The 18,935-nt window shown below is 37.2% G+C and overlaps 1 protein-coding gene across 7 annotated transcripts in view; it reads left to right on the top strand.

Moving 5' to 3' along the window:
• Positions 1-18,935, top strand: part of SEPTIN7 (septin 7) — a 104,356-nt gene that overhangs the window by 29,658 nt on the left and 55,763 nt on the right. For 3 of the 7 annotated variants that reach the window (XM_040260192.1, XM_040260193.1, XM_040260196.1), the window contains one exon: positions 13,192-13,294. In XM_040260192.1, coding sequence (XP_040116126.1) covers positions 13,192-13,294 — 103 coding nt within the window. Of the gene's footprint in view, positions 1-11,413; positions 11,567-13,191; positions 13,295-18,935 lie in introns of those variants that run through there. The other 4 variants (XM_040260194.1, XM_040260195.1, XM_040260197.1 and 1 more) reach the window with 3 other exon arrangements.

Here is an 18,935-nt window from a genome sequence, read left to right as displayed (position 1 = left end):
TTTGGTTCTTTTAAATAATTTCTTTCTGTTTATTAATCATCTCTATTTGGTGAATGTAGTTCTTATACTTTCTTTTAGTTTTTTAGAAATGATTTCCTTTAGTTATTTCAATGTATTCAAAATAGCAGATTTAAAGTCTTTGCCTAATGTTTGAGTTTTCTCAGAGTTAGCTTCTGTTGATTGCTTTTTTCTCCCCATGAATGTGGGTTATACTTTTATACTTTCTTGGGTTTTTTTTTTTTTTTTTTTTGCATCTCATAATTTTTTGTTGAAAACTGGGCATTTTAAGCAAAACAGCGTGGCAGCTGTGGTCAAATTGTCCATCTCCCCTCTTTCCTCCACCCCAGGATTTATTATTGTTTTTTGTTGTTTAGTGACTTTTGGGGAACTAATTCTGTAAAGTCTGTTTTCTTTGTCTTGTTTTGTCACTGAAGTCTTTAGTTATCCTATTGGTTGGTTGTGGGGTCTTGCAAGGAGTCAGACAGGTCAAATAATCTTTTGGGGGAATGGAGCTTTGAAGAAGCCTGTTCTCTTCCAGTTGCTGACTGGGTGCTGATTTTTGCCATGATTGCATGCTGTTGGTTTTCAAGGCTACTGTAAAACAGGTGAGGGAAGATACGAATGGGCAAGTTAAAATGCAATAAGAACTGCTGTTTTTACTGACATCCAGCCCTTTTTCTTGAGTAAGTGTTCTTTGAATTGCTGTAACCCTTTCGTTCATTTCCAGAGTTCAGAAGAAATTGATTTTGATAATTTTGCCTCTTAGTGCTTTTAATGAAGGAGAGAATTTCCTTAAGCCTTTACTCTGTTGATTTCTTTAATGTCACTCCACTGTATATCCTTTTGTTTTCCAGTGTACCCATAAGAGAATCTTTAAAGTAAATATTACTATGCCAGCTGTCTAATAATAGTTTTTCCATTCAAGATATTGGTATTTGTCATGTCTGTTCTTCTAAAAGTTTTAATTTCTGCATGGTGTTTTAACACATGGGAGTAACATAATATTTGTTTCACTTGTTTTTGAAACTTTGGTTTTTATGATTTTTCATTATCCTTAACAGTGCTTTGTTGAATGTTGTTTTATCTAAACCTTATAAATTTATAAGGTATACATTTGTGGAGGTGAAATTTATTGAGTGTGAGAGCATGAAGACTTAAGTTTTCGATGCATGTGGGCAAATTGATCTTTAGGGAAGTGGTTTCATTTATATTTCACCAGTAATGTGTGAAGGTGCCTGTTTTCCCACATCCTCACACTACTGGGTACTACTGTTCATTTAATTTAGTGCTCTCCAGTAGATCTTTTGGTAATTATGAAAATGTTCTATATCTATGAAATTTCCATTTCTATATCAAGTAGGGTAATCACTACCAACATGTGGCTCTTGAGCACTTGAAATGTAGCTAGTCCTAAATAAGGTGTGCTATATTTCAAAGATTATTACAAAGCAAAAGCATGTAGAAAAATTAATAATGTAAAGTGAGTCATAATAACTTTTTATATTGACTGAATTTTGAGATGTTGATATTATATATACATTGGGTGAAATAAAATGTTGTTAATTTCACCTTTTTACTCTTCATGTGTCTGTTGTAATATTTATTACATAGGTAATTCATCTTATATTTCTATCAGTGGTTGTCTAGATTGTAGACCATTCTTCCTTTTAAAAAAGCCCTGCTTCTTTAAAGCTTATGCTATTTAATAACAGTATTTCTCACCCTTCTTAAATTTGTCAGATACCGTATCCCTGTTTTCTCTTTATTTGTTAAAGATGGCACCAAACAATTTTTCTTTCTACTCCAAGCCTTGTTATTATTCTGGGGCATATTTAGTGACCATATATAAAACCTGTTCAGTAATTTACGTACATATCTGGGATTATTGTTGAGCCATCATTTTAACGGCTCCATGTGGTCATCATCTGGAACTTCTCTTCCACCTCTGAAGACTTAAGTATATGGCTTTTTCTGTCTACCGCTTCATATTCTTTTAGCTGTCTCATTTCCTTACTTCCTCCCTTGGATCCTTGGCCCTCTCCATTTTGTTCAGTGATTCACTTCAACCATACTTGTCAGCTCTCATGATGCCTTGTAGTTTTTGTGTGCCCTTTCTGCAAAATAACAGCTTCAGATAACAGTCTTGGCTTACATTCAGTTACAGATTGCTACTGGAGTAAAAGATCACATGGTTCAGTTCAGTCACTCAGTGGTGACCAGTTCTTTGCGACTCCATGGACTGCAGCATGCCAGGCTTCCCTGTCCATCACAGATTTATCCTAAACTAGTGGACAGAATTGCTTGGATGCCTGCTGTGTATTCCTAGCCCTTCTTTTTGTTTTGATGGTTGCTGATTCAAATCTTTTGGAGAAGGCAATGGCACCCCACTCCAGTACTCTTGCCTGGAAAATCCCATGGACGGAGGAGCCTGGTAGGCTGCAGTCCATGGGGTCGCTGAGGTTCGGACAAGACTGAGCAACTTCACTTTCACTTTTCACTTTCATGCATTGGAGAAGGAAATGGCAACCCACTCCAGTGTTTTTGCCTGGAGAATCCCAGGGACAGGGGAGCCTGGTGGGCTGCCATCTGTGGGGTCGCACAGAGTTGGACACGACTGAAGCAACTTAGCAGCAGCAGCAGGAATAATTTAGAAGACAGTGGCACCCCATTCCAGTACTCTTGCCTGGAAAATCCCATGGACGGAGGAGCCTAGTGGGCTGCAGTCCATGGGGTCGCTAAGAGTCTGACATGACTGAGCGACTTCACTTTCACTTTTCACTTTCATGCATTGGAGAAGGAAATGGCAGCCCACTCCAGTGTTCCTGCCTGGAGAATCCCAGGGATGGGGGAGCCTGGTGGGCTGCCGTCTATGGGGTTGCACAGAGTTGGACACGACTGAAGTGACTCAGCAGCAGCAGCAGATTCAAATCTTTATCTCTTAAAATTCCCTCGTAAGTCCCTTTAGGATTAGCAAGTGATTTTTCTCTCTGATGTTTAAAGAAAATCCTGTCTTTCACTCCAAAATGTTATCTGTATCCTAGTTTACCTTCCTTTCTTTAGCCACTTGTCTAGGTAATGCTTTTTTTAAAATTTATTTTTATTTAAAATTTATTTGTTGAAGTATAGTAGATTTAGTGTTAATTTCTGCTGTATAGCAAAGTGACTCATTTATATACACATATGCTTTCTTTTTAATATTCCTTTCCATTGTGGTTTATCTCAGGGTATTGAACATAGTTCTCTGTGCTATATACTAGGACCTTGTTTATCCATTCTATATGTAATAACTTGCATCTACTGACCCCAAACTCCCAGCATTTAAGCATGCAACCATCCTTTTTTTTTAAATTCCTAAAACCCGGCCTTAACCCTTTGTTGTTCTCTAAATTCTACTCTGTTGCTCTTCTTTTCACAGATAGGCATTCAGAAAAAATTGACTTGTTTACACTCACTGTCTGCAGTTATTCACTACTTATTTATTTCCATTATGCCTCCATCCATCTTCCCCTTATCAGTCCACTGCTCTGACAATGGTCCCTGATAATGTTAAATAGATTCTTTGCTATCTCTGTATTGACCACTCCAGAGCATGTGGTACAGTTGACCAGTTCTTGAAGGAAGCCATTACAGTTGACCTCCTTGAACTGCTTCTAAAAACTGTTTTCCTCATTCTTCTTTTTTCACCTTTTCCTAGGTTGTGTAGGTCATAGAGTTGGGATTTTGTTGTTGGTTGTGGCCTGCTTCCTACTTTGAATACTGTATTTGGATTTATAACCCATGGCCTTCATATCATTTAAATATTGATAACTTAAAATGTTAATATCTGCCTTAAAATGTTAGTATCTGCCTAACCTAGACATTTCTAGAACTTCTAACTTATATATATATAGCTGCCTACTAGATATTTGTTTTCCTAAAGCCCATTTTTTAGCACTTTAAACTCAAGTGAATTTTGCTTTTAGTGACTGGAACCACCATTAATCCAGCTCAATCTAAATTCATAAATTTAGAATTTATGTCTTGCTGTTCCCCCCACAAGTTACAGAGACTTGTCACTTCAGCTCATTAATATCTAACCCAGCATTGTTCATTAGAAGTCGATGTAAGTCACATATGTAATTTAAGCTTTTCTGGTAGCCTAGGCTTCCCTAGTGGCTCAGATGGTAAATAATCTGTCTGCAGTGCAGGAGATGTGGGTTCAATCCCTGGGGTGGGAAGATCCCCTGGAGAAGTAAATGGCAAGCCACTGCAATATTCTTGCCTAGAGAATCCCATAGACAGAGGAACCTAGCAGGCTATAGTCCATAGGGTCGCACAGAGTTGGACATGACTGAAGTGACTTTGCATGCAGGCATGTTAAAAAGTTGAAAAGAATGAATTTAATTTTAGTATCATTTTTATATAGCCCAATATAGCTAAAATTTTATTTCAATAAGTAATCAGTATAAAAATTGACGTTTCATTCTTTTTTTTCATAATAAGTCTTTAAAACCTGATTTGTGGGACTTCCCTGCTGGTCCAGTGGCTAAGGCTCCATGCTCCCAGAGCATGGGGCCCGGGGTTCGATCCCTGGTTAGGGAACTAGATCCCACATGCTTCAACTAAGACCTGGCACAATCAAATAAATAAATAAAAATAAGTATATATAAAAAACTTGGTTTGTATTTTATGCTTAGTATGTGTGTGAAAGTGGCTCAGTTGTGTCCGACTCTTTGCAGCTTCGTGGACTATACAGTCCATGGAATTCTCTAGGCCAGAATATTGGAGTAGGTAGCTGTTCCCTTCTCCAGGGGATCTTCCCAACCCAGGAATCGAACCCAGGCCTCCCGTATTGCAGATGGAATCTTTACCAACGGAGCCAGAGCATATCCCAATTCAGACTTGCTAAATTTCAAGTGACTGGTAGCCACATGGAGCTAGTGGCTACTGTAATGAACAGTAGTGTTCTAACTTAATTTCTCTCAATCCTTGCTACTTCTGTCATGATTCAAGTCCTAATTTCTTCCTTGGGCTACTGCAGCAGATCTTGAAATTGCTACCAGTATCTCCTCACTATTCTTATTAGTTGTAATTTTCTAAAATATGAATGTGACTTGGCTTGTGAATTAATGTGATAGTGCAGTTTTCTGCTTAAAATTCTTTAATACTCTTCATAAGTTTTCAAGATGATGCCTCAAAAAAAAAAAAAAAAAAAGATGATGCCTCATCTGAGTTCTTTACTGTGGTCTACAAAGTCCTTTGTGATCTGGATTTTGCTTGACTTCCTACTCTGCGTCTCCTAGATCATGATTATGAAGTGTACTGAACTATTTTTACTTACCAGAAAGATCTGTACTTTCTTCTCTTGCTTTTGGGCCTTTACAGTTGCCAATTTGCTTGCCCATATTGTGCAGCACCTACCCAAATTTCTCATCAGACTAAGGCCTGCTAGTCCTTTAGAATCTGAAGATTCTGACAACAGGATGGGAGAAAAGCACCCGTCGTTTTTGTTCTTATAGCTGTCTTCCTGTGCTTGCTTCCATTATAGTGTTTATCACTGTATCAATAGAATTGCCTTCTAACTTCTCTGACCTCAGATTCTTAGTTTCATTAGTTTCATTCTTGTTTTCATTAGCTTCTATATCCCTAATCTGTAATACATACATTATGTGAATCCAGTAGCTATGTTAAATGAGTGTGGCCAGTAATTCTGTAAGAAGAAATTTAAATTCCAAGTTCAGCGTAAAGAAAAAATTTTATTAAAATTTTAAAGTTACCTTTTACATGTATTCATACAGATATTAAAATCTTTTAGGTAGAGTAACCAAGCATCCAGAATAAGATTAAGAAAGTAAAAATTGGTTCTGTTTGTACACAGTTGTTCATCTCAGTCAAAAGGGAGGAGCTAGGGGCATGCAAACAATAAAGCTAATATTTAGGAAACACTTATGTGATCCTGTAACATCTTAGTAGTGTTGTTATATTAAATCTAGAATCTAGGTACTTTTGTACCAGTTATTTAAAATACTTAAGACTTTTCAGTAGTGAATTTCTGTAACTTTCCCCTTGAGTTATGTAAGAGATGGTAGGAATTTCAAGTGCTAGATAGTTTCATCTATGTGTATGATATAAGGCTTCTGTTAGAGTTAATAAGTAGACAACTAAATTTATGTACCTTTGTCTTTTGTATTGAGTGGTTGTTTTTGTGTTTAGAATTACATAAACTTTAGGAGAAAGCTTGCAGTTTATCTATGTTTTAAAATTCAAAGTTGTTACAGCTAGAATTTGAATTATATAGAAAAGACCAAATTTACCTTTGGAATTTTAAGTTACTGATGTAAACCTTCCTTGAATCTTTATAGTGGGATTTTTTTCCCCTTTTTTATTATTGTAGTTACTAAGTGGAGAAATAGAACCTTGGTCATATTAGGTAATTTGGGGCTGAATATCTATCTCTTTTGTAAAGTTGGAGAGTTCAGTTCAGTCGCTCAGTCGTGTCCAACTCTGCGACCCCATGGACTGCAGCATACCAGGCTTCCCTGCCCGTCACCAGCTCCCGGGGCTTGCTCAGACTCATGTCCGTGATGCCGTCCAACCATCTCATCCTCTGTTGCCCCCTTCTCCTCCTGCATTCAATCTTTCCCAGAATCAGGGTCTTTTCCAGTGAGTCAGTTCTTCGCATTAGGTGGCCAAAGTATTGGAGTTTGAGCTTCACCATCTGTCCTTCCAAAGAACATTGAAGACTGATTTCTTTTAGGATGAACTGGTTGGATCTCCTTGCTGTCCAAGGGACTCTCAAGGGTCTTCTCCAACACCATGGAACAAAAGCATCAATTCTTTGGTGTTCAGCTTTCTTTATAGTCCAACTCTCACAACCATACATGACTACAGGAAAAACCATAGCTTTGACTAGACGGACCTTTGTGGGCAAAGTAATGTCTCTGCTTTTTAATATGCAGTCTAGGCAGGTCGTAACTTTTCTTCCAAGGAGCAAGTGTCTTTTAATTTCATGGCTGCAGTCACCATCTGCAGTGATTTTGGAGCCCAAGAAAATAAAAGTCTGTCACTGTTTCCATTGTTTTCCCATCTGTTTGCCATGGAGTGATGAGACTGGATGCCATGACCTTAGTTTTTTAAATGTTTAGTTTTAGGACAGCTTTTTCATTCTCTTTCACTTTCATCAAGAGACTCTTTAGTTCCTTCCTCTTTACTTTCTGCCGTAAGGGTGGTGTTATCTGTGTATCTGAGTTTATTGATACTTCTCCCGGCAATCTTGATTCCAGCTTGTGCTTCATCCAGCCCGGCATTTTGCATGATGTACTCTGCATATAAGTTAAATAAGCAGGATGCCAGTATACAGCCTTGATGTACTCCTTTCCCAATTTGGAACCAGTCTGTTGTTTCATGTCTGGTTCTAACTGTTGCTTCTTGACCTGCATACAGATTTCTCAGGCAGGTAAGGTGGTTATGGTATTCCCATCTCTTGAAGAATTTTCCACAGTTGTTGTCTTCTACACAGTCAAAGGCTTTGGTATAATCAATAAAGCAGATGTTTTTCTGGAATTCTCTTGCTTTTTCTATGATCCAACAGATGTTGGAATCTCTGATTCCTCTGCCTTTTTAAAATCCAGCTTGATCATCTGGAAGTTGACAGTTCACATACTGTTGAAGCCTGGCTTGGAGAATTTTGAGCATTACTTTGCTAGTATGTGAGATGAGCAATTGCGTGGTAGTTTGAATATTCTTTGGCATTGCCCTTCCTTGGGATTGAAATGAAAATTGACCTTTTCCAGTTCTGTGGCCACTGCTGAGTTTTCCAAATTTGCTGGCATATTGAGTGCAGCACTTTCACAGCATCATCTTTTAGGATTTGAAATAGCTCAGCTGGAATTCCATCACCTCCACTAGCTTTGTTCATCGTGACGCTTCCTAAGGCCCACTTGACTTTGCATTCCAGGATGTCTGGCTCTATGTGAGTGATGGAGAGAGTTGAAGGTTTATAGTAGATCCTATAAAAATGTTTTAATTTTCCCTCAAATTCCTGTTACAACTCAGTTTTGTTGTTGTTCCCCAAAAGCATATTTAGCAATTTTCAGAATAAGGTGCTGTTTTCTCCTTTGGAAAATATATGTTAATTTATAAATATTAATATTCAAATTTTAAAAATGATAATGGGTTTTCAGATGCCAAGGTTTTGATAACTTTACTTTGAAATAAGAACAAATGATAGAGAATATAAACAAATCTTGAGTTCCAATAATCTACTATTGAAATCTTTTTGAGGCATCTTGTTCTTTGAATCTAATTGATTTCTAGAAGTAAGTTTAAGTAAGTTAATGACTGCAATTACTGGGTATTGTATTTAAGTTGGTTTTCCCACAGGTAGTGAAATAGCAAGCAGTAGAATTGTAGTTTGATTTTCCTAAATGTGAATTTGACATAGAGATTTGCCATTATCTTTTAGTTACTGAAAGATTTAACATGTGCTTTTAGAAAAGATGATTTGATAACTGTTTCTTCTTACATAACTGATGATTGAAATCAAGTAATACTCTTAAGGTATTTTGGGTGAAGCCTGGGTGAATATACTTTTATCTATATTTGCATGCTTATAAGTGTCACAGTTACGTCACTCGGGTCTATAAATAATGTTTCTTTATCCAGAGATTATATTTCACACTGGCACTGTGAGCATTATATTTGTCCAGAAAAAGAATCAGTGGGTGGTTAAATCTTCTGAATTACAGACTGTGGTTGATTTTAGAATTTGGGGAAGGCAAGATTCTTATAAAATGTGAAAAGTTTATGTGTGTTAGTCAGCCAGTGTTACATTTTAGTATATTCCCTAAATCTGTCTTTTGTCTTTAGACACAGTTTCTTTCTCAGGAGAAATTTTCCTGAAAGTGTATTTTTGTTTATTTTTTTAAACAACTCCTGTGTATCAGCACTCTGTTAGGAATGTAGAGATGAATATGACGTGATTTTCTTCCTCTGGGAATTCAGTCATATTGGGAAACTGGCAAATGACATGCTTAATTTTGTATAAAATAATTTGTAATTATTTTAAAAATTAGTTAACATATACAGAGAATTATCTACTCTCAAACTAGTCAGTCATCTTCCTGTGTTACTGAGACTGCTCTTGTGTAGAATTACCAGTAGTCTTATTTCCAGATTTTATGGTCACATCTCTGGTATTTTTCATTTGACTTTTCAGTAGCATTTAACACAGTTGAGTAACCTTCAGCCCTTCTAGTTTTCTTTCCTCCTCACTGACTGATCTTTCTTACTCTTTTTCTGCCTAACATTTCAGTGTTGGAGTGCTCTAGGAAACTGCCTGTGTGCTGTGCTGTGCTTAGTTGCTCAGCAAAGTATCTGACTCTTTGCGACCCCATGGACTATAGCCCACTAGGCTCCACTTTCCATGGAGATTCTCCAGGCAAGAATACTGGAGTGGGTTGCCATGTCCTCCCCCAGGGGGATCTTCCCAGCCCAGGGATCGAACCCTTTGGTCTCTTGCATTGCAGGCGGATTCTTAAGCCAGCAGGGAAGCGCCAGGAAACTGCCTAGAACCCCTTTCATCTATAATCTCTCTTTGAGAATATAATCCTCTCTCAGTACTGTCTATATGCTTATTTTTCCTAAATCTGTATTTTCAGCAACAGTCAACCCTGGAATTTCTGAATTCATATATTTAACTGCTTAGGACCATTTCTTCTTGAATATATAATAGAGTCTTCAACACATTCAAAGCTTTTTTTGATTTTGGTGATTTTGGCCCTCACCGCTCACTCTTTTCCTCGTCTTTGTTCCCTCTTTCCTTGGAGCTATCACTAGCCATTGAGTTGTTCAAGTCAAGTAGTGAGAGTATCTTTTGTCTCTTTTACTGATCACATGTAATGCACCAGAAGTGTCCTGACAATTCTTCCTTCAAAACCTGTTCTGAATCTTTCTCTTGCCTTACATTGATACCATCTAAATTCAGTATACCCTTTCTTTCTTAAACTATTGTAGTAGGCTTCTTAGCAGTTTTCTTATTTCCATTTCTTCTCTTAGCAGTAAGAACTATCTTTAAAACTCAAATCAGGTCAGGTCACTTGCCTGTGTAAAACCCTCCAGTGGCTTCCCATCATGCCTAAAATAACACTCAAATTTCCTGCTCTGACTGGGTCCCACATTATCTGGCCCCTGCCTGCCTCCCTGACCTATTTTTTATCACTTGTCCCCTAGTCTGCTACCTTACTTCTGTGGAGTTCATATGCTTTCTTTTTGTTCCTGAAAGTACCAGGTTCATCTCCACTTAGGGCCCACCGCTTTGCCCTAGAATGCTTTTCCCTGTTTTCTTACTTCAGTCTCCCAGTTGTCCCTAAGACTTTTCTATGACTTGAGGATAAAGCAATGAATAAGACACAGGGGTAGACTGAGACATTTTTCTTACACCTTTTGTATGGTGGGTTTCTTGAATATGTAACCTAAAATATTTTCTCGGAAACTTCCTCAGTTCTCTCAGATGGTCAGATGGCTTCCTCTTTTTGATGTCACAACTTCTGTAATTCCTTTAATCTGTACCTTGATGGAGTTTACGTTCTAGTTGGAGGTATAGTGGGTGGAGATCACCATAAACAAGATTTGATGTATGTTAAATGGTGATAGGTGCTAAAGGGAAAAAAACCATAAAGCAACCAAGTGCTGAGGTGAGGAGTAGGTTGTAGTCTTAGTTCGGGTATTCAGAGCAGTCCTCTCTGGACGTGACATTTGAATAATCATTGTCTTTTCTAGGTTGTGCTAAAACTCATAGATTTGTTCAATATAGGAAAAAAGACATACTCTTTTTACGGACCTTTTGTCCAAAGATAGTCTTATTTTCTTCTCTGTGCTCTATTCATTGCCTTTCAGTTTTCATAGGTCACATGTACTTCATCTTTCCATCTGTTATTGCTTGCAGTCTTTAGCTTCCTTTCCTATATCCCCAAGTTTGCATTTCTTCCAATTCTAAACTTGAGTTTAATTACTTGAAATATAGTAATACTGTATAAAGATCCTACCGAAAATATTGGCATTTATCTGATCTGGTCTGTCTTAATCCAGTGACTGACAAAGCAAAATTGTATGAAATTTACATTTTTTTTTTCTTCTTAGAATTTAAAGTTGGTCCCTGTATATCTTCTTGAAATTTCATACTTTACACTTTTTTCATTATTTCTTGTAAGACTTCAGGTGCAAGGCATAGTGATTGTCCTTTATGAAAAGACAGGAGGTCTTTGATTCTGTGTTTTATCAGGAAAGCTGCTAAAATGGACTCACTGGGCCTTATATCCAACAAAAAAATATTTCCTTGATGTGAGTAGAAAAAAGTCTACTTTCAGTATATTTGTAATTTACCTTTAATTTGTTGAGTTACATGTAAGTAACTTTCATTTCCCCCCCCTCTTCATTTTACTGTGTTCCAATGGATTTCTCTGCCCTGTTTGGACTGAATGTGCCATGAATGATTCTTGGAATTCCTCGTTTACTGTTCCTCTGTGGATCTGTTCTGTTGGAATCTGGAACACTGGAATGATGGAAATATGTTCTTTACAAAGTAGCTGTGAGTATACTACATAATTAATACAGAGGCTTTTTTCTGGTCTAAGTTAAATTTCAGTTACAATTGTATGAAATATGAATCAAGGAAGCTTTAAATTTAATACATAGTCTTAGCTCTGCACATAGTAGGCTTTCAAATATTTGACTTTAAAATATTCTGTTCAGTGTGCTAACTAGTATATTTAAAATTAGCCTCTAATTTAATTGGCTTACTTATCTGCTCAACATTTGTCTTAAAATTAATTTATATGAATTTTTAAAAAGTAAAAGATTATGGATGGAATATTTAGTTATATATGTGATACTAGTGAGGAATGCAGGGTGCTGTTCTTTGTTAAATCCAAATGTATTGAATTATTACTTTGATCCCATATGAGTGTTTTTGGATGAGAATTTAAATGTGGCAAAAACCTTTAAGAGAAATGTGTATCTCTTTTTAAATGATGAATGGCGTTATGTTTTAATGATGAATAAGACCTACCTCTAAGTAAGTTAATCAGTAAGACTCTACTCACTCAGATGGTCTAGCTATGGACAGTATTTCTCACCAGTGGGTAAGTTGAAAGTCACACTGATTTTCTGTGCTAATTTAGAAGTAGGTTTGTATGAATTACTCATGAAATTATTGGTGCGTTCATCAAAGAATCAAAAGCTGTACAGAAATGAAATTAAAGTTTACTTTAAAACCAGGATAAATCTGATGTCCAGTAAAAACATTGAGGTGACATTACTGGACCTAGTATAAGAGTTTGAAAGATAATGTTTACTGGTTGACATTGATCATGAGAGCTTTTAAGAGTTTATGAAAAATTTTAAACTCCACATTTTGATTTTATTTCATAAATAAGAAGGTGAATTTCAAGAAACTCCTGCCTGTGGTTTTTAGTATGAGCAAAGGGAATAATTAAGAGAGTCCTTAATATAATCTAAGATTATATATATAATACAACAGGGAATATATGTTATATAACATATTGTTAATATAAAATATATAATTAATTATATAATATAATATATAGTATAACAGGGAAGCCTGGCATGCTGTAGTCCATGGGGTCGCAAAGAGTCGAACATGACTGAGTGAACTGAATATAATCTTAAGGGGATTTGAATTTTTTTATTGTGAAAAATCCTTTGTTGTTTTTTTTAGTTGCTTGATCAGAATCTCGGTAACTTACTATAAATTGAAATCTTTGCTCTGAGGCAGGTTTTTTTAATTTTTATTTTATTCCCTTGGGTTTTTATAATTGACTCAGTTAAGTTCAGTTCAGTTGCTCAGTTATGGCCGACTCTTTGCAATCCCATGGACTGCAGCACACCAGGCTTCCCTGTTCATCACTGACTCCTGGAGCTTGCTCAGACTCATGTCCATCAAGTCAGTGACGTCATCTGACAATCTCATTGACTTTTATAATTGACTGCTGTTAATCAACTTGTGCTCAATTTATTTTGTCCATTTCTTCGATTAACTAATACTTTTATTGGTAATACTATAAAATCAGTTTGATTTACCATGAGTAAGAGTTTGTATGATTTTCTAAAAATAGGTTAATGAAGAGAATTTGAAATGTATGATTGAAGCATTTTGTTGACTTATTAATAATTGAGCCTCTTTTACTTTTTCAGCAACAGAAGAATCTTGAAGGCTATGTGGGATTTGCAAATCTCCCAAATCAAGTATACAGAAAATCAGTGAAGAGAGGTTTTGAATTCACACTTATGGTTGTGGGTAAGATATAATTTCTCACTAAAGTTGAATTTTGATCCAAGTTTCAAACTGTTTAATGAACTCTGAATGTTTTAAGAAAACAGTAGCCCAAATAACTGCAGCAATCAATGTTATATGTTTTTTGTTATGCAGATACACTTTAAAATTTAACTTGGTAGCATGGTGGGATTTAAGTATTTTCTTGCCCGTTTTTTTGTAGGTGGCGCAGTTTTGAAAACTGGGGGGAAGGGAAGTAGAAGTTGAAAAGCAGTGGGAGGTGGCTAGTGGAACAGAAAACTGGAGAAGTTCTCCTCAGTTGATGCTACAAAAGGAAATAGCATCTGGTGGTTACTTATTACTCCAGGATAGTTTTATTCTTTGGCTCATGTAGTGCATTGATGCCATATCATCCAACTGTTTAACTTAAACATATGTTCTCTAAATCTGAAAAAGAAGGATGGGGTAGAGGATCATAATCATGCAGTGATTACCCAGGAGTTCATTCATTGAGTGTAAGCTCTGGAATAAGTGAAATATGACTCTCCTTCTTTGGTTCACTCTTATTTTTCTCTTGCGTGTGTTTCATCCTGTGAACACCTTTCCCTGCCTGTAATCGATTTTAAGAGATTGTCAGGGGTTATTTTAACTGTAGTTTAGTAACATCATCATATATGAAAAGACACTTTACCATGTGTAAGATTAGTTTTCTTAAATGACAGTCTTAATCTTAAATGACTTTATAATATTTTCACCTCATATAGGCTGACTTTATAACTTGGCTCCTCAATTTGATGCAGTTTATTGTATTTATTTAAGAAGATGGAAGGCAGAATTATTGGATTAACTATGCTTGACAAAGAAAATTGAGTTGATGCTGGATCTTTATGTATTGTGCATTAAATTTTGCTAATTATATTCCACACCTGGTATTTTATTTTGGTGCTGAATTAGATTATTGAATTAGGTATGAAATCCTCCTTCACTGAAGGTAAGAATATTTTATCAACTGACCAGAATATTTTGCCTGAGGGTCAGTTTGTGGCTGTTTGGACACACCCACACCCACACACACACACTCCGTGGAACAAAATCTGCAAACTTGATACTTGTCTGCCTCTGGCTGAATAAAAAGTATGGTATAGCTGGCTTGCAAATTGCTGCTGTAGAGCAGAGGTGTGGGTCTAGATAGGTGAATAAAATATGCAGGACACACCTCTTCATAGGTTGGTAACATAAATCATTATACGTGGAGAAATACTGCATCTTATATTTACATTTACTGTGTAATGTTAGTGATCTTTTTTTTTTTTTAATGTTAGTGATCTTAAATGACAAACTGTAGACAAATAAAAGATCATTTTTAAATTTGTTAAAAAAACCTCCTAGGTCCATTAGGAGAACCATAAGAGTTTTCAAAAATTTTATATTATTAAAACTTAAAGAGTGACTTTTTGAGTGTCTGCTTAGTAATGTCTGGAAGTCAAGGCCAGATATTTGGTTTGAAATTGTTGTGACATTTTTCCAGGTGAAAGATATATAATAATCAGCTGATCTTGACTTTTAGCGGAAATATGGAATCTCTGAATGTAACTTACTAATTTTTTTGTTGTTGTTGCCACATTTAACACTTGAACATTTTATATTTAGCACGCAATGGCACCCTACTCCAGTACTCTTGCCTGGAAAATCCCATGGATGGAGGAGCTGGGTAGGCTGCAGTCAATGGGGTCGCTGAGGGTCGGACACGACTGAGCAACTTCACTTTCACTTTTCACTTTCATGCATGGGAGAAGGAAGTGGCAACCCACTCCAGTGTTCTTGCCTGGAGAATCCCAGGGACTGGGGAGCCTGGTGGGCTGCCATCTATGGAGTCGCACAGAGTCGGACACGACTGAAGTGACTTAGTAGTAGTAGTTAGTAACCATTGTACATGTTGGAGCTATGTATTGTTAGTGTTGTATTTTTTCCACTTAACTAATACATGCCCTCATAGATATATTTAATCAGTGTTAAACCACCGTGGGAACAAGATGCTGATTCTTACTAGTTTTTTTGGTTAGACCTTTTGTCAACTATAGCTTGTTTTTTCTGTTTGATAAGACTTAAAATGAGAATAAAAGAGAATGGATATCAATATTATTATTCTGTCCTCCTCCCCATACCTTGCTGTTTAATTAGCTGTCTTTGTGTAGACACACCCACACCCACACACACACACCCACACACACACACACACTCCGTGGAACAAAATCTGCAAACAAGGTCTGAATCTTTTCATCTACATAGTTGCAATGTGTGACACATAAAAGTCACCTTTTAAGTATTTTATACATTGTTTTTCAGACTGCAGGCCATACCTGACAGCACTGTGTGTATATCATAGAAAGCTAAAGCTAATCTTGCTGTAACATTCTTGACTTAGAGACTACAAGGTATTCCTTATAAACTGAGTCCTCATTTTTGTGATTTATGCTCAGAGCAACTTCGACTCTTTTAAAACAGTTTTTGGTTTGAGATTTATACATTGATACAAACTGAGAATCTATATTTAACAGTTGATTTCTTAATCTCTTCACCCTTTGCTGGGAAACCTTTATCCAGTAACCTTGCTTCATAAGCAATATTTATTATTTACCTGAGGGACTTTTTTGTATAAAAGAGGCCTATTGGTATTCCTGTATTTTCTTGCCTAAAGGAGCTTATAATTTATATAATGATATAAAATATACATAAAACGATAACATTTTCAGGAAGTAAATACAAGTTAGTAGAGTCATATGGAAATTAAGAACAGATGTTTAAAGGTATAGGAGAGCTTATCCGTGGTTGGACATTATTACTGCTTTATTTGAGGAAGAGGTATTAGGGCAGATTTTTGAAGAATAGAATTGGGATAGACATTGAGTGGGCAGTCCAGTTGGAAAAACAATAGCCAACAAAAATCAGCACCTATATGTCAGGCAATATTTCAACTACATAAAGTATTGACACTTTATTTCTGTAACTCATACAGTCCTTAACAGTAATCTTATGATATAAGTATTATTGTTTTCTCCATTTTAAAGATGCAAAAACTGAGGCATGGAGATATTAGTTACTTGCTCATGGTCACACTGCTATCAGATGCCAGAACCAAACCCAGTCTATCTCTGGCTGGTGTGTTCTTAAGCACTATGCTGCTGCTAAGTTGCTTCAGTCGTGTCTGACTCTGTGCGACCCCATAGACGGCAGCCCACCAGGCTTCTCTGTCCGTGGGATTCTCCAGGCAAGAACACTGGAGTGGGTTGCCATTTCCTTCTCCAATGCATGCATGCATACATGCATGCTAAGTCTCTTCAGTCATGTCTGACTCTGTGCAACCCTATGGACAGCAGCCCACCAGGCTCCTCTGTCCACGGGATTCTCTAGGCAAGATGCAGAGAGGCTCATTTGGAAATACTGGATATAGTGCATCCATTATGCTTTGAACTTGTATGATTTCAACTAGATATTCTCTTTTCCCTAAAAAAATTAAAGAGACGAGAGGGACAGAGAGAAAAAGAAATGAAAATTGTAGATAACTTAAATAGTGCAAGCAGTTTTTTTCTGCCATTCTACTGAAATGAGTAGTTTCTGTCCTAGGGTCAGCATGAAGTGGGAGAGGTGAGTTTTCTATTCCCCTAGTCATTTCAGCTTCCACGTACTTTCATAGTGTATGGCTCTCACTTTGCTCAGTTAGTCTAGGTGCCTTAATATAAACTAGTTACTTCTTAAGTGCTCAAGAAAAAGGTATGTTTCAGTGCAGGAAGAAAACAAGTTGTCAGGTTATATGTAGTTGTGCTTTATGGATGATATGGAGGAGCAGAGGGAGATTAATTGGCATTGCACATTGATTTTAGGATCCTACCCTGAAGAGTTCACTTTGTAATAGTTGGAAATAAGGCTGGAAGGGTAGGCTAGCGTAGATTTTAAAGACCTTGATTGCCTCCGGGATGAAGAGATTGGAATTCTTGGTTTTGAATCTTTATTTGAAAATTTAGTTTAAAACCCAATGTCAGCAATATTAAATGATGAAGACAGTTAGGTCTTTAATGTAGCAAAGCATCAAACCTGTTTGGGCTCGGAACTTGACAATTCTTTGTGTGTTTCTTAATTAGACTTGCCTAGGCTCTGAGATGGAAATGGCAACCCACTCTAGTATTCTTGCCTGGAAAATCCCATGGATGAAGGAGCCTGAAATGTTGCAGTCCATGGGGTCGCAAAGAGTTGGACATGACTGAGTGATTTCACTTAAAAAGAAGCGTGCTCTGAGAATAAAATGTTAATTGTAAATTCCTGATTTTACTAGAATCTTTCAGAGAGGTAGAACTAAGGTAGATTGCTTTATCTGACCAGAAAATATTTTGAAAAGCAAGTGACATTAAATCTGTTACTTCGGATTTTTTGAAGATAAAATTCAGCTGAATCATTTTTATAAGAGCTAGTAAAGTAATGCTTAAAATTCTCTAAGCCAGGCTTCAGCAATACGTGAACCGTGAACTCCCTGATGTTCAAGCTGGTTTTAGAAAAGGCAGAGGAACCAGAGATCAAATTGCCAACATCCGCTGAATCATGGAAAAAGCAAGAGAGTTCCAGAAAAACATCTATTTCTGCTTTACTGACTATGCCAAAGCCTTTGACTGTGTGGATCACAATAAACTGTGGAAAATTCTGAAAGAGATGGGAATACCAGACCACCCGACCTGCCTCTTGAGAAATCTGTATGCAGATCAGGAAGCAGCAGTTAGAACTGGACATGGAACAACAGACTGGTTCCAGATAGGAAAAGGAGTACGTCAAGGCTGTATATTGTCACCCTGCCTATTTAACTTAATGCAGAGTACATCATGAGAAATGCTGGACTGGAAGAAACACAAGCTGGAATCAAGATTGCCTGGAGAAATATCAATAACCTCAGATATGCAGATGACATCACCCTTATGGCAGAAAGTGAAGAGGCGCTAAAAAGCCTCTTGATGAAAGTGAAAGAGGAGAGCGAAAAATTTGGCTTAAAGCTCAACATTCAGAAAACGAAGATCATGGCATCCGGTCCCATCACTTCACGGGAAATAGACGGGGAAACAGTGGAAACAGTGTCAGACTTTATTTTTTTGGGCTCCAAAATCACTGCAGATGGTGACTGCAGCCATGAAATTAAAAGAAGCTTACTCCTTGGAAGAAAAGTTATGACCAACCTAGATAGCATATTTAAAAGCAGAGACATTACTTTGCCGACTAAGGCCCGTCTAGTCAAGGCTATGGTTTTTCCATTGGTCATGTATGGATGTGAGAGTTGGACTGTGAAGAAGGCTGAGCACCAAAGAATTGATGCTTTTGAACTGTGGTGTTGGAGAAGACTCTTGAGAGTCCTTGGACTGCAAGGAGATCCAACCAGCCCATTCTGAAGGAGATCAGCCCTGGGATTTCTTTCGAAGGAATGATGCTAAAGCTGAACTCCAGTACTTTGGCCACCTCATGCGAAGAGTTGACTCATTGGAAAAGACTCTGATGCTGGGAGGGACTGGGTCAGGAGGAGAAAGGGACGACCGAGGATGAGATGGCTGGATGGCATCACGGACTCGATGGACACAAGTCTGGGTGAACTGCGGGAGTTGGTGATGGACAGGGAGGTCTGGCGTGCTGC

Source organism: Oryx dammah, unplaced genomic scaffold (assembly GCF_014754425.2).
Source record: "Oryx dammah isolate SB20612 unplaced genomic scaffold, SCBI_Odam_1.1 HiC_scaffold_18, whole genome shotgun sequence".
Taxonomy (NCBI): domain Eukaryota; kingdom Metazoa; phylum Chordata; class Mammalia; order Artiodactyla; family Bovidae; genus Oryx; species Oryx dammah.
Note: the sequence above shows the minus strand (reverse complement) of the source record. Positions and strands in the feature narration are given on the sequence as shown.